The sequence below is a fragment of the Mustela erminea genome, chromosome 13, assembly GCF_009829155.1.
Source record: "Mustela erminea isolate mMusErm1 chromosome 13, mMusErm1.Pri, whole genome shotgun sequence".
NCBI classification, from domain to species: Eukaryota; Metazoa; Chordata; class Mammalia; order Carnivora; family Mustelidae; genus Mustela; species Mustela erminea.
In genome coordinates, this window is record NC_045626.1 from 80,246,005 (window position 1) to 80,262,319 (window position 16,315).

The 16,315-nt window shown below is 38.4% G+C and overlaps 1 protein-coding gene across 2 annotated transcripts in view; it reads left to right on the forward strand.

The window, feature by feature from the left end:
• The window catches only part of MED13L (mediator complex subunit 13L), a 289,872-nt gene that overhangs the window by 240,360 nt on the left and 33,197 nt on the right, over positions 1-16,315 (forward strand). Inside the window, exons 10-16 of one of the 2 annotated variants that reach the window (XM_032309204.1) lie at positions 549-1,277; positions 2,089-2,314; positions 3,318-3,423; positions 3,735-3,859; positions 6,889-6,988; positions 12,509-12,729; positions 13,039-13,244. In XM_032309204.1, coding sequence (XP_032165095.1) covers positions 549-1,277; positions 2,089-2,314; positions 3,318-3,423; positions 3,735-3,859; positions 6,889-6,988; positions 12,509-12,729; positions 13,039-13,244 — 1,713 coding nt within the window. The remainder of the gene's footprint in view (positions 1-548; positions 1,278-2,088; positions 2,315-3,317; positions 3,424-3,734; positions 3,860-6,888; positions 6,989-12,508; positions 12,730-13,038; positions 13,245-16,315) is intronic. The other variant, XM_032309206.1, reaches the window with a different exon arrangement.

A 16,315-nucleotide genomic window follows, 5' to 3' on the forward strand; every position in this document is an offset into this window, starting at 1 on the left:
CCCAACTTACAACAGTAAGCCATTCTATATTGGAGTTAGTAGAGTGTTGTAAGATAGAAATTAGAAGATTTTTTTCTCTCTCTCTTGGCAAATGATCTCATTACTCTTGGTTTTAAGATGCAGTGTGAATACATTATCTGAGGCCATCACCAAATTTGAAAGATTTGAGGATTTTTCACATCAGTCTTTGGTAGGGGTTAGCACTGTTAAGTCCATCTCTTATCTGCTTAACTTATGTTTGCTTGATTCACCACTTTCCATCAGAGTGTTGCAGTTTTTAGTCATTATAAGAATAATTAATACCTAGAGTCCTTTTCAGTGATTTGGGGATCTAGTGTGTGCTTAAAAGACAAAACCTTATCAGAGCCATCTATTTGTAATGTTATATCTATTTGTAATCTTTTGTAATGTTTGCAATTTGCAATCTATTTGTAATGTTATAATGATGTAGTAATGTTATACTGTTACAACATTATATTACATACATATTATATGTAACAGTTAGATTTCAGGTCTGTTTCTTGACCTTACTTTAATTCTCATTTCAGGCATAAACTTTTAAAACGTTGTGCAGTAGGACCCAATCGACCTCCCGCAATATCTCAACCAGGGTTCAGTGCAGGACCATCATCATCATCTTCTTTACCACCTCCTGCGTCTAAGCACAAAACAACAGAAAGACCAGAAAAGGGAGACAAATTGCAAAAGAGACCCTTGATACCATTTCACCATAGGCCCTCTGTGGCTGACGAGTTCTGTGTGGAGCAGGACACACCAGGACAGAAGCTAGGTTTGGGAGGGATAGACTCCTCCTTAGAGGTGTCTAGCAGTAGGAAGTATGATAAACAAATGGCCGTGCCTTCCAGAAATACAAGCAAGCAAATGAATCTGAATCCTATGGATTCACCTCATTCCCCTATTTCCCCTCTGCCGCCAACACTCAGCCCTCAACCACGAGGTCAGGAAACAGAGAGTTTGGACCCGCCATCTGTTCCTGTGAACCCAGCCCTCTATGGAAATGGGCTAGAACTCCAGCAGTTGTCGACTCTGGATGACAGAACTGTCCTCGTAGGCCAAAGACTGCCTCTGATGGCAGAGGTCAGCGAGACAGCCTTATATTGTGGGGTTAGGCCCTCCAACGCTGAGTCATCAGACAAGTGGTGGCACAGTTACCGCCTCCCCCGCATTGATGATGCTGAGTTCCGGCCCCCAGAGCTCCAGGGTGACAGATGTGATGCCAAAATGGAGGTAAACTCAGAGAGCACTGCGTTGCAAAGGTAAGGCGACTCTGCGTACCACTCACCTGATGCCTATTGACCAAGGCGTAGGGTCCTGACAGTCGGGGCTTTCCTCCTCATCTCCCCGTGTTCACCCTTCAGAGCCAAAATGAAACACGCTTTTCTTCACCATTCTGGACTCTGCGTTTGGAAAATGCTGAAAAGTCAAATGCTTTCTCCTTAGTCAGGTTTCACATGTGTCATTATTTAAACATGTTGCCATATAAAGGTTTCATTGTGGCATTTAGGACTTGGTATTAATTTATTTTTGGCCTGCTGTTTGTTAGTCAAAGGATGTAGCTTGATGAGACTTTTCATATTGTGGTCAGTGCCTTCTTTGTATGTTGACACTTTTAAGGAAGGCTTTGCATGCAGTCAGGTATGTATCCTGCATCTGGTAGTAATACTATTTTTAGTGCTGTTGAGCTATCCGTTATTCTTGACAGTTTACCCAGACCATCTCAGTTCATCTTCACCACAGTCGTACTACCACCTTATTTTCAAAGCTGAGAAAGAAGCGAGGGTCAAACAGTCAGAAGATGACACAGATTGAACTTGAACCTAGTCATTCTGTCCTTAGAGCCCATCTGTGCTCTTCACTGGAATCCATGGACTCAGAGACAGAAACATGTTCTTCACAAAGACCTACTAAGTTTTATTTGTGAACATCTTCTCTAAAAGAACTTTTTTATAGAGATAAATTTTCTAAGTTTAAGTTTTGCAAGTGCTTTAAATTATAAATGCTGCTTTTTAAAAAAAGATAATCTTTTTACTTTATCTTGCTTAAATTATCATTTATTTTCCCTTTTAGACTCTTAGCACAACCTAACAAACGGTTTAAAATCTGGCAAGAAAAGCAGCCCCAGATGCAGCCACTCCACTTCCTTGACCCATTGCCTCTAGCTCAACAACCTGGAGACAGTTTGGGAGAAGTCAATGATCCATATACCTTTGAGGATGGCGACATAAAATACATCTTTACAGCAAACAAGAAATGCAAACAAGGGACAGAGAAGGATTCCCTGAAAAAGAATAAGGTACTATTTAACATAGAGAGTATCCAGCATGGTGTGGGTTTTGATCTATGTCAGTACAACATGTGTGGGAAAACTTCTGAGGCAGAATGTTTGAGGTAGTCTTGCCTGATTGCTCTGTCCCCATATTCATGCTCTTGGTACTATTGTATGAAACAACGTATTGTTCCTTTTTATGTCATGGCTCACCTTTGTTTAAAAGTCAGCTGAACATAAATGAAGCCTCATATTTTCCAGGCTATAGCTTACAGTGCATGTTTCCTCTCATATGCTAATTCTTGTTGGCCTATGCTCCCTGCTTATTTCTTTTTAATTATTATTCAAAATATCCAAAATGTAAGGGAAAAAAATGTTGATAACAATATCTATTGGTTATTTAGCGCTTAATGTGGTTACTGTACCAAGCGCTTTACCTATATATCTATCTGAATTATTATCAACACTACTCCTAAATTATGTCAGTATCAATTTTAGTGGTTTCATTGTCATAAAAGTGAGTACTGGGGGTGTGTGCTGTCTTTAGTCTCAAATTTTAAAACATTCCAAAATACTGGGCCATTTAAAGAGGTATTCTTAAGAATAGAGGAAATAAGACAATTAAAAGAGGCCTGTACAGTTCAGGAGAATGCTTCAGAGATTCCTTTGTAGAGATCTATCTAGATCCAGAAAGCTCGAACCATAATTCAGTATCTATGATGTTATTAAAGGCAGCTTTTAACACCGTGGCAGGTCTGTAATCAAATGCCACCAGTACTGGTTAGGTATAACATCCAGATTGACTCAGAATACTCCATAGGATTGGAGGGACAGTGTGGGAGTTTTGGGTTCTGTTTAAATTCAAGGAAAAGGACATATCTTTTATTTCCCTTGGTTGCATAGACCATGGTTTATCATACTTGTGCTCATAATAAGTTCCATTCTACCCTCTAATTCTTTGTGTTCTCCCTCATATTCCACACTTTGGGTTGGTGTTCATGTGTTTTGTTTGGCTGAATTTATTATACAGTCAGAGGATGGATTTGGTACCAAGGATGTCACTACACCAGGTCATTCCACGCCGGTGCCTGATGGGAAAAATGCCATGTCTATTTTCAGTTCTGCTACTAAAACAGGTGTGTACAATGATTATTTGCCTCACTTGGATTGTTGCTAAAGTAAAATGCAAGGGAGATGCTTCTCGATTTATAATTATATTTTACTGTAATAGCAGTAATTTGATCCCATCTTTTAATTTTTCATAGTTTGTTTTTCAGTTACTTTCAAAACTGATAAACATATTTGGAAATAATTGTCTCTAAATTTAACTCAAAACCTAGGGGAAAAATTCACAGGCAGGTCTTGCGCATTGAGATCCATTCCCTTTTCTCACTCCTTCTCTATGGATGAAGTCACTTATTCTGCATCTTTGCCTCCTTTCTCGCAGATGTCCGGCAGGATAATGCTGCTGGCAGAGCTGGCTCCAGTAGCCTTACACAGGTGACAGATTTGGCACCTTCCCTGCATGACTTAGACAACATCTTTGATAATTCTGATGATGACGAACTTGGGGTGAGTCTGCCATAGCTACCGAAACAGAAATCTCCTTACGTGGGAGAACTTGGGTCACTGTTGGAGTATTTCCTTACTGTTTCGTCTACTGAGTTTTGGGGCCCCTTATTTCAGGTTTAGAATGTTCTGCAGAAATGTTTGTATACTTTGAAAGGATTCTAAAAGTTGTCACTGTAGTCTCTAATGCCCCTTGGTTTCCCTTTGTTGATGTCTTCTTTTATTAGTTTATTCCTGTTGTAAATATTAAAATCTTTCCCATTCAGTTTTTAAATCCTTCTAAATATCGTGAGACTAGTAGAAGTATGTTATGTAGTCCCTTTAGCTCTGATTATAAAGATAATGCCCCCGTAACTTTTTATTCATGTCATCAGTAAGAACTTAGTCTACATTTTGAGAGATAAACAAGTATGATCTGTACTTTTTAGGGTTGTGGCACTATAGTAGGGGAAAAGACTTGTGTACATACAAGTTAAATAATTTAAGACATGATGTGGTTAAAGTGACAGATAAGAATGATAATTCTTAGAAGAACAGCTGAGCTCCTCTGAATCAGGAAATTTATGTCCCGGTCCTCCTAACCAGCTCTGTACTTTTAGGCAAAAAGAAGTACCTGTTAACATTTAGGGGACCAAAAAATGAGTAAGATAGGCCCTCTCTTCAAGGAAATAAGTTTATTAGTTTATTTTTCTTTCACTTATGTACTTACTTTCCTTCCCTTTTGTCCACTTCCCATGTATTTGTTACTCATTTGATGGTCACTTCCTGTGATGTGTACCTGAGGTTACAGGTATTATTATCCTGCCCTGACACTTAAGGTACTCATAGACCTCCAGAGAAGTGCATATAAAGAAAGTTACAAATGTACTTAAAAATATATAAAAATGTATACACCCATGTGCACTTAGTACTGTGAGTGCAGTAACTTGACCTGCGTCTAAAGATGCTGGACGTTCAAGTACAAAGTGACAGGCGAGCAGTGTTTAAGTTAACGCTTAAAGGTTAAGTAGGAATCAGAATTCTAAAGCCTGTTCTCACTTTAAAATAAAAATGTATCTCATTAACAGATATTATACGCCATTATACCAATGTTAAGTACTTAGAAGATGATGAAATCATAATGGCCTCCAAGAAAAGATTTGACTTCAGAGGTGGAAAGAGGGTTAGTGAGAGGCGGGGGAGAGGCATTAGTTTGAGCCGGGAATGAGCCTTGGTTAAGCAAGAGAATGAACCAGCTGAGGGTTGGAAGGATGGGGAACAGACCATTGGTCTGCTCTCTGAGTAGTGGGTAAAGACAGGGTTAGGAAGGTTTTTGACCACTCTTATGGCTTTGAACTTCGAACTCTGCCTATAACGTGTCCCTCTGCGAAGGCTGCTGAGTGTGGAACTGACTTGGTAGAAGCGAGTGCTGGTTTTCACCAGCCTCATACACAGAAAGCAGGAGTACTGTTTGGTAACTTTTATTGGATTAAAACACAGGGATGAAAATTCAGGCAGTGGCTGCATGAAGGAAAAGGACATGACAGTGAGAAAAACTGCAGTACAAGAAATGACATGTTTCGGGCGCCTGGGTGGCTCAGTGGGTTAAGCCGCTGCCTTCGGCTCAGGTCATGATCTCAGGGTCCTGGGATCGAGGCCCGGGCTCTCTGCTCAGCAGGGAGCCTGCTTCCCTCTCTCTCTCTCTGCCTGCCTCTCCATCTACTTGTGATTTCTCTCTGTCAAATAAATAAATAAAATCTTTTAAAAAAAAAAAATGACATGTTTCTTTAGCGTTGATCCAGGCATCTGAGAGCCTTTTTGAACTTGACTATCTCCCTAAACGTCAGGTGTTTTGTAGGATTGGTTTTAATGATCCTTAGGGTTTGGTTAGCTGCTTTGGTGGGGATGGTAGGACAAAACATAAAAAGACACGGAATCAAAAAGAAGTAGAAAGGGAGGAATAAGAAAGAGGGCAAAGCAAGCATTGTGGGGCAGCTGGGACTGTTCCCAGCCGTCATCCCCAGTGATTGTACTGGCGCTCAGAGCCCTTGTACTTATCTCTGTATAAATTATGTATTACTGTGGAACTAAATGAGGGTATGTTTACTTTGGTTTTTGAATATATTCTTAGTAATGTTAATATGTGAAGGAGGGTTGGACATTTTTAATCTAATTTACATTTCTCTGAAATGATTGTTTCTGCTTTACTCTGATTTCTAGTCTGACATTTAATCAAGAGAAACACTTACCTTAGAATTGTTTTTGCTAATTCATCTTACTGATAACTGGTGTTGTGAGACCGTTGTCCAAGTTTTCATCTCAAATGTCTTTGAATTTAATTTTACACTTCAACCCTGTGACATTGAATAAGTATACATACGTAAAAGGCCTTCTATTTGTGAGAATATTTTTTGCTTTGTTTCATCTTGCCACTTATTCATTTGAGTTCTTAAAGATAATCTTGCCTATTAAAGGACTTCATTTATTTTGAGTAACAACTCAAAGAAAAGCCCTCTCTGCATATTTCAATAATTTTATGTGATAAGGTTATTTTTTATGAAGATGAATGGTAACTGTGGAAGTAAGAGCAGAAGATACATGGCTTTTTTGTGGTGAAAAATAGAAGTATCATGCTTCGGGAGGGCTTGAGGTCACCTCTTTTAACTGCCTGCTTCCAAACAGAAGGAAAGCCAGACTGATAGCCAATTACTCCTTGGAGACACCACCCTAATTTAATTATTGTGTCCCTAAAACCACTTCTCTAATGACCTGGGAGGAAGATTTGCTTAAGGACTCTAAGTTGTGCTTTGATGGTACAGTCTGCCCTTAGCAGATCCATGCAGACAAGACTCGGTCACTCTGGTTTTCATTCTGGATACGCTTGTAGCTGTCTTGGCTTCACAGTCTGTGAGTATTTCTAGAAGTTCACTTGTAAACACTGTGTAAGGAAGCACCTTTATTCCAAAATATCAGTAGGCATATGTTAAATAGTCGACTACTGCCCTACTTAGATACACGTGTGTTGCCCTTTTTCAATAATAATCTTTTCTTAGGCTGTGTCACCTGCACTGCGTTCATCAAAAATTCCTACTGTTGGGGCAGAAGACCGGCCTCTTGGGAAGGATGGAAGAGCTGCTGTTCCTTATCCACCAAGTAAGAAAAGGAAATGGAGCTTTGGTTTACTATTTATAACTTACACAAAATGTTCTCATACTCAGTGCTGCCTTATCTGAGGTTCCCCTCTGTCCCTCCCCCCCCCTTTTTGTTTTAAAGAAAGTTAACTGTGAATTTAAAAAACAAAACAAAACAAAACAAAACAAAAAAAAACCTTATATAAGTTGGAATTCCTAAGATGGGGCAGACAGCTAAGAGACCATCTTAGTTTAAATTGCTTTTGCTTTTGTTTTCAAATTACGAATTAACTCTTATGCTTTAGAATGTGGAAAAATTTGTTTTTTGTTTGTTTCTTTAATAGCCTTTTCCTAGTAGGATAAATGTTACACAGTGATTTTTAGAGTGATATTCCGGTATAAGAGCTTGTGTGAGATGTTTCAAAAAATTCAATTTACCTAAGGATGAGGAATATTTGTTTCTTCATGGTCCTTTTTCTAATTCATACTGAAGTTTTTGTGTTTCCTTTTGAGGTAAAATAGTTAATTGTCTATGATGACAAGAAGAGAAACTTCCTTTTGTTTTTTTTTTTTAAAGTTACTCTTCACCCTAGGAAACTACAGTATTGTTCAAGAGAAAGACAGGGTAGCTTACATGGGTACTCTGAAGCAGAAACATAATTCCATTGCAAATCATTCTTTAATACCTTCTCATTAATTTCAGCTAGTAATGAGAGCAAATTGAGGGGAAAAACCACTGTGTCATAGGGATGAGTCAAAAAGTTTTATGAACCTATAAATGTGTGCTGATTTACTCAAATGTAGAAGTGTGAAGTATACAGAGATTGGATTTTGACAGCTTTAGTAGATCCATAGCTTTTTAAAATATGCAACGCTTTCTCAAGCATGACATGTATGAAAATGAATAATGGTAGCCAGCCAGTTGCTGTAGTTTTTTTAATTAAACATTTTTCTTTTTTTATTACTCTGCACTGCAGAATTTTGCAAATATGGAATTCACAGATTAAAAGAGACAATATTAAAGCAGATACATATGAATAGGTCAGATGAATGAATTCTTTTCCTTGTATTGGGCCAGTTAATCCTCTGCCCTTTTTGACATGAAGTGATACGTTGTGATGTTAAATGTTAAAATGTCTGATAACTTGTCCAAGATCATTGGACTCACAATATTGCACTCACAAACTATCCTGCTAGTTAGTATCATTGGCCAGGAAAGTATACGGTGTACTCTCTTCTTTTGCTCATTTTTATTTTGAAAATAATTGTTTCAAAAAGAAGTTAATCAAAATTTTATGATAAAGTACAGGCTATAAAAATTAATTAATTTGAAATACAGCAAAAGTATAAGCATTAGGAAAGTACAGATATAGAAGCGTGAAGAGGATCTTTCATTGTGCACGAAGTATACAGAGTAAATGTGTGTATGTGTGTGTAAATGGACATACACACAGTATTCCCCTCCCCCAGGCATGACCATGAAATAGCATGGCAAGAAGTTCTCATCTCTGCAAGAGCTTTATTGTACATTGAGGCAGAGAGACTGACATATTATAAAATTTAGTGTCTAGAATAACACTGTCCAATTTAATAGAAATACGCAAACAATCTTAAATTTTCTAGTAGTTACATTAAAGGAATTGAAGAACCATGTAAAATTAATTTAAATAATATATTTACTTAATATAACCAGTAGTGTCATTTTTACATGTAATCAATGTAGAAAATAATGAGGTATTTTGCGTTCTTTTTTTTTTGTTGTACTAACTCTTTGGCATCTGGTGTATAATTTTATGCATGCAGCACATCTCCGTTTGGACAACCCTTGGCTTGAGTGCCCTATAGCCATATGTGGCTAGTGGATACTGTGTTTGAGAGACTAGGTCCATAATTATTCATTTGTGTATGTAGTTTTAGTGAAGAAAGCAACATACAGTAATAACTAGGTTTAATTTGGCATCAAGTCTGTGTTAAGGTAGTATTGTGTGAGAATAATACATACAATAATATACCTCAACTCCAGCCCATGCTGGTAGCTGTTCTCTCCCTTACTTTAGCATTTTTAAGAAGAAAATCGAACAAGCAAGACATGGTTTTCTATTTTGGGGGACCAGAATGTTTCTCTGGGCTTCTGTCTTTTTTCTTTGACTCCAATTCCTTCTTTTATCTTAATACCTGTTTAAGGTTGTATCTTTCTCAGAAATTGCTTGTAACTTAACAGCATTTTCATCTTTGGCCTAGTCAAAAATGGGGAGGTTGGGCTAATTGTTATTGACTTCACCACTTACTGAACGTTTAGATGTTACGTGGTGAAGTGTTCTCTTCTATGTGTATCTTATTTAATGTGCACAAAAAATATGAAGTAGATATTACTACCATTTTGCAGATGAGGAACTTGAAGCTAGCAAGGTTAAGAGTCTTTCTTAAGAATATCTGATAATGGGGGGAGTGCCTGGGTGGCTCAGTGAGTTGGGGCCTCTGCCTTCGGCTCAGGTCATGGTCCCAGGGTTCTGGGATCAAGCCCCTCATCGGGCTCTCTGCTGTGCAGGGAGCGTGCTTCCTCCCTTCTCTCTGCCTGCCTCTCTGCCTAGTTGTGATTTCTCTCTGTCAAATAAATAAAAAATATTTAAAAAAAAAGAATATCTGATAATGGGGTGCTTGACTGGCTGAGCCAGTGGAACATGCAACTCTTGGTCTTAGGGTATGAGTTCTAGCCCCAGGTTGGGTGTAGAGATTACTTAAAAATAAACTCTTACAAAAAAAACCCCAAAAAACAAAAAACCAACTATCTGCTAATAAGAATAGTGAAAGCCACTTTATAAAGTGAATTTCTGGCAGGTGGAATCTTCTTTTCCGTAATTTTTTGTGTGTTCTCTTTTACTTTTGATAAATAATACCAGGCTGAGGTGTTGAAATTGAGATACACATGGGCACCTGGGTGGCTCAGTGGGTTAAGCCTCTGCCTTCAGCTCAGGTCATGATCTCAGGGTCCTGGGATTGAGCCCCGAATCGGGCTCTCTGCTCAGCAGGGAACCTGCTCTCCCCACCCCCACTGCCTCTCTCCCGACTTGTGATCTCTCTCTGTGTCAAATAAGTAAATAAAATCTTAAAAAAAGAGAAATGTTTATTAAAAAAAAAAAGAAAATTGAGATATACAACTGTGTTAGCATCAAAGAATTTGAGAATGAGAAATGTCTTTATTACAAGTGAGAAACGCCTTTATTAGATTTCTTTGACAAAATTTGGTAGCTAATTTAATAAAAGTAATTTTTTTTTAAAGATTTTTTTTTTTATTTGACAGAGAGAGATCACAAGTAGGCAGAGAGGCAGGCAGAGAGAGAGGAGGAAGCAGGCTCCCTGCTGAGCAGAGAGCCCCATGCGGGACTCGATCCCAGGACCCTGAGATCATGACCTGAGCCGAAGGCAGCGGCTTAACCCACTGAGCCACCCAGGCGCCCAATAAAAATAATTTTTGGTAAAATTTTACACCATAGCCAGAATACTTTAACACAAAGAGAATTTGTACAGTTTATTTTCCAAGTAACTTGATGATTAAAAACTATAGTAGGATTTTGAAGATTTTATGAGGAAGACTTAGGATTTTAAATGTTACACTTAAACATTAATTTTATATTAAAATTGACCCAGAGCTGGTCTTTGGCTTGGGAAAAGGAGTAGGGACTGAAAGATAAAGGTGATGTATATATTTCAAGTGGAACCTAACTCAGTATTACAGTCTTCACTCTTGTTTTAAAGAACTTATTGATCTCACTGCTAATACATTTTAAGACCCGTTTTTCCTCCTCAGACTCCACTGGTTCTCTGGGAGTTTCTGGCTTGGCTTATATCCCTAGTTCTAGGAATTGTTCCATTCCTTAACGGTAGAATACTGTCCTAGGAAGAAGGTACCTTGAAGATCTACTTGGCGGGGGAGTTGGTTTTTTTCTTCCCTCCCCCCCTTTTTCTTTTTCTCTTTCTTTTTTTCTTGGTGGCAGCAGGCACCATTTGTCTAATGAAGTCTTATACAGAATCCTACTGTAGGAAATAAATGGAAGTGGAGCTTCTCTAATGAGAGGGAAAGTTGGTATCTGAGATCCTGTTTGTTGGCCTGTTCCGTCCCTTGTTGTAACAGATAAGCACTGGAGGCCAAGAGAAGGTAAATTATTCAGGATTATATAATTGTTTAACTAGGAAATGTGTTTTAAAGATCATCTCATGCAGAGGTTCTCACCTTTTTTTTTCTGCCTCCATATGGCAGAAGCTTCCCCATCCTCCCATAAACAAAGGAAAGAAAGTAAGCCTGGTGAGAATCACACATCTAGTCCAGCCATTTAGATGAAGGGTCCGAGGCCCCCAGGGAGGAAATGACCTGACCGGGCTGTAGCAGCGCTGTGCTGTGGAACTGCTCTGGGTGCTGCTGCTTTACAGGGCTCTGCCTCAGACGCTAGCCCAGGGCAGAGTGTAGTGCGGTTATTCTTTCTTCATTTGTGATTCAGAGCTACAGGTCGTATCTTAGCCTAGCCAGTGGTTACTGTTTGCCTCTTTAAATGCTGACGTTGCTAGAAAGAACAATATGATTGGAAAATGGCACATCAGATACCATTGCAGAACACTGACTGACTTAAACTCGAGGCTCTAAATTTGTAAATAAATTTGCTGTACAGGACTCCCCCTTGTGGCCAAATTTTGCAAGCACAACTTGATTGCATTACATCTGCTCCTACTTTGCAGAATCCCTACCTTAATGAGCCCCTGCTAATGATGATGGCTAACCTCACGTATATTAAGATGTTTTTTAAAAAAAGATTGAGGATCCCTGTTTTAACTATTTCTTAAATGATACCTTTTTTACTAGCTGGATTTTTAATAAATTGTCTTTTGGTTCAAGGTAGGTTTATTAAACCTAACAGTGAAGTTTCATTTTAATATAAATATGGATAGCATTTAATGTCAATACAGAATCATTTCCCCGAAGAGCAGTGAATGTGGTAGATTTTTCAAACTAGCTAAGTAATCCTACTACATCTAAACCACCATTCTAGCTCTAATCAATTTTTATTTTCTGTGGTAAAACTACCTGGTGAATTTTCCATGTAAAATTTACTATAGCACGTTTTTATGTAATTCTGAAATATTTGTAAGCAGAGATAGAACTATATTAATAAAGTTATTCCATCTAATTTCTTCCAGCTTCTACTTATTTTCGTCTTCTTATACTCTTCAGGCAATCATTTGTTAGAAGAAAAATGTATTACGTAGACTTCGTTCACTTAATTAATGTGAAGCCAAATCATAAAGCATCAAGGGGATAGTGGTAAAGTTCCAGAAAAGGATAATTTTCTGCTGATGGCCTTCTTAGAGACTTCCATTATTAATATTCTGTTGTGTAGCTGATACAACCATTCAGTTAGCATTATTTCTAATGACAGGTAGGGTGCCTGCCTACGAACTGGGATTTTTTTTGGAATCCTACCTGTTAAAATAAATATTGTTGTCTGTTCTTCTCTTCTCTTCTTTTCTCTCCTCTTCTCTTCTCTTTTAGCAGTTGCAGACTTACAAAGGATGTTCCCCACTCCTCCTTCCTTGGAACAGCACCCTGCATTTTCTCCTGTAATGAATTATAAAGATGGAATCAGTTCAGAGACAGTGACAGCATTAGGCATGATGGAGAGCCCTATGGTCAGTATGGTTTCAACACAGCTCACTGAATTCAAAATGGAAGTAGAAGATGGATTAGGAAGTCCTAAACCAGAGGAAGTAAAGGTAATTGCCAGTATATGAATTTTATCGAGCCAGGGTGGTTTTCAAGCAGATTCATATACATTTTCCTCAAAATAATATTATCTATATGCCACATATACCTAAGTTTCTAACAATCCTCTGAATTGGATCATGACGTACCTTGCTTGGTATTTTAATTATAGTGTCTTGATTAATTTAAAATGTTGGTATTAGCATTTTCTGCTGATTAGATGAGAAAAATACTGACTTGCAGTCATTTTTGTTATTGTTGTGGTGTGTCCTAAGTTGTTCACTGGCATTATCACTGCCCCCCCCCCTTTGTTGTCCCAGGACTTCTCATATGTGCACAAAGCTCCCACCTTCCAGCCTTTCGTGGGGTCCTCCACGTTTGCTCCGCTGAAGATGTTGCCGAGCCAGTGCCTGCTACCTCTGAAGATACCTGATGCCTGTCTGTTTCGGCCTTCATGGGCGATCCCTCCTAAAATCGAACAGCTGCCCATGCCACCCGCAGCCATTTTCAATCGAGATGGCTACAAGTATGTGCAGGGATTGTGTTATGTTACTCGCCCTATGAAATGTGGTTTTGATCTTAACGAAGTATTTACTTAAAATGATGACATCAGCATATCATTTGAAACTTCCCTTTTTTGGCCATTCATGTTTTTGTGCACATTATTTTGTGTTGAAAATGTGCGTATTTTCTAACTAAATGTTATGTACATGGATAAATTAAGGTTATTTGGGTAGAGGACCGTGGTGTGCATGCTCATTCAGTATCAGATCCATGTCGACCGCAGAGTCAAACACTAGATTGGAGTTGGTAATACTATTTGGATAATGGTGGTAAGTATTTGATATATACAAATTGGTGATTCCAAAAGTGCTTACTTCAAGCACTTTAAAATGAAGTGTTACACACTTTCTCTGACGCTGACCCATGTCATATAAGAAAGCAGCAACAGGGCTGGTATGACACGGAGGAAGGAAAAGGGGTGTATATTGTAGCTTGAGCACATTTCACTCTGTCAAAAAACAGTAGTCTGTCAACAGTGTAGATTCCGTTTCCCCTGTGATTAATAATTTCTTGAAAAAACAAATGCTTTAAAATAAAAGGCCATAAACTCAAATTTCTGTCAGGACCAGGTAAACAATGTATGGATGACCTGTGTTGGGTAAAGCAAAAGTCTTGGCATCACTGATGGTCAGTGTCATCCTGAGGGGCAGTAGGAGAGAGCAGCGTCTTTGTTGGAACTCTTAAGAATATGCCTCATTTATTTATTATTTCTTTAAAATTTTATTTCTTCATGAGAGATGGGGAGTGGGGACACAGAGGGAGAAGCCGATTCCCTGTGGAGCAGGGAGCCTGATGCAGGACTCCATCTGAGGACCCTAGGATCTTGACCTGAGCTGAAGGCAGATGCTTAACCAGCTGAGCCACCCAGGTGCCCAAGAGTATGCCTCATTTAAAGGGACTGTGTGCTGTCCAGTTACAGTGCATTGTTCAGGCAGGAATGTGGGAGACTGGTGATCTGCATTTTTATGTAAATCTTCTTTTAAAAAATGTTTGTAGTTAATGCAGAGTTACATTTTAGGAGCCGATAAGACAAATTCCAGATCTAGCTCTGTGGGCTGTATTTGTGACATCACAGAAAACCATCTTGATGAAACCAACTTTAATGTCTTAACAGGCTTTATGTGTATGTATGTAAAGTCAGGGTCAGAATGTGAAAAACAGTGACAGAGTGTAGGATAAAAGAACCCAGACTTAGGAAGGTAGAACTGTGCTGTCAGAGGACTCCATTTCTGCCTTTTTAGTTTACTCCTCCGTATGTTGTGGTGGTCGCTGGGCTTGTTTTCAACTGCCGTACTCCAGTCATGCTGGAGCTTCTGTAAGTGGGGGATTGGTCTAGTCCAGCAGGGCTCATGGACCCAGAAGGATTGCCATCCCATTCTTATCCAGGGCAGCGGCACAAGGAACCCATCTGACGGTTGAATTTCTTATACACACAGACTCATCAAAAGAGTGACAGGCAGCCCTTTGCTGTATGATAGTTTAAATAATCAATAATTCAGATCATTGTTTAGGTACATGAAATTTGTCCTTTGTCATCCCAGAGATCCTTGGTATTCTCAGTTGGCACTGTTAAGAGCTGTTGTTGATGAAGGAAGTGTTTTATATCAGCACCTTCCAATACGGCATCCCCTGCCCTGAGCTTGTAGCTGTGCACCTCTTGAAATGAATTTATAGTTTTATTTAAGTTTATTTAAATTTAGCACATAGGGCTAGTGATAACCCTATTGGACAACACAGTTCTAAACTATGTGAGTTCCTTCTGCTGGGGTCTCCATCCCCCTGGCACCCTGGTCACACTCAGAACGTGCACGCTCACTTGCTTGACACCTGTCATACTTGCTGTGAGCTACCTTCTCATCCCCTTTTTCACTGTTGAATGTCCAGCATTGAGTATAGTGTTGGTACTTAGTTCATTTTTACTGAATGGGAAAAATCAGGTTACTATACAAGTTAAACCATTCTTACTACCTAGGGAGCAATTTAATTATTTAGGTTTTCAGTTAGTAGTCATTGTTCTTCTGATCTGAACTGTATAATAATTTTAGGGTTTTGTCAAACAGAAGAATTTGAAAGGAGTCCAAATAGAGTAAAGATCATTATTACACATTATTTTGGTCTCTGAGATAGCAGTGATTGTTAATCAAGGTTTCTAGGTCATTTTTTATCTGCACTCAAAGATACCACTGTGCTTCAGAGTTAGTTTCTTTGTAGTGCTAGATTTGGATTTTTTAAGCTGGTGTTTTAGGCATAGCTAATTAAAAATCACAAGAAAATTATTTGAAGAGCCATCACTTTATGACATTCTTCTTTCACATTATAAGTGAATGAATATGTCATTTATTTATTGGAAGAACATTAGTTTAAGTACAGTATTAATAGATTTCAAAAAATATTAGGCAGTACATGAAATCTTTTCTTTTGATACCTTCTAATTGGGAGAGAATGGTCTCATTTGCTTTTTTTACATGTACTTCTAAGAATGTACATAAAAAAATCTTTTACAATAATAAAACAGCAGAACATTGTAGAAACCGTTTTTGTTTTCTGTGTGACTATTCTAAAAAGAAGTCATTGCTTATGAAAAAATAGATAACACAGTGTGTGATCAGTCTCTGGGAACTAAAAATAATTGTGCTGTAGGTAATACATAGCATATTGAAGATTAAAAATGAACTAAAGTTGCCCACCACCCCACAGAAATCTGTTAGAAGTTTGAGAGCTATGATACAGTATGTGTACTGCACAATTCATCTAATTAATACTAAGGCCTCCTAGCTACATATGTGATATTGGTATTAATTGTAGTGTAGTACTGGCCAGTGGGTTTCCTAAATTGGATTCCTTTATGGTCATTCAGTACTATAAAAATGCAAGCCTAGATAGGACTGTGCTTTGAAAATTAGAAAAATGGCAAATGTTCTATTTGTTTGATTATAACTGCTTTAGAATCATGTATGGATTATGATCTCAGAGGATAAGTACAGCAGCAGACTTTAAATTTTGAAAAGTGACAAAAATGTAATTGCGGATTAG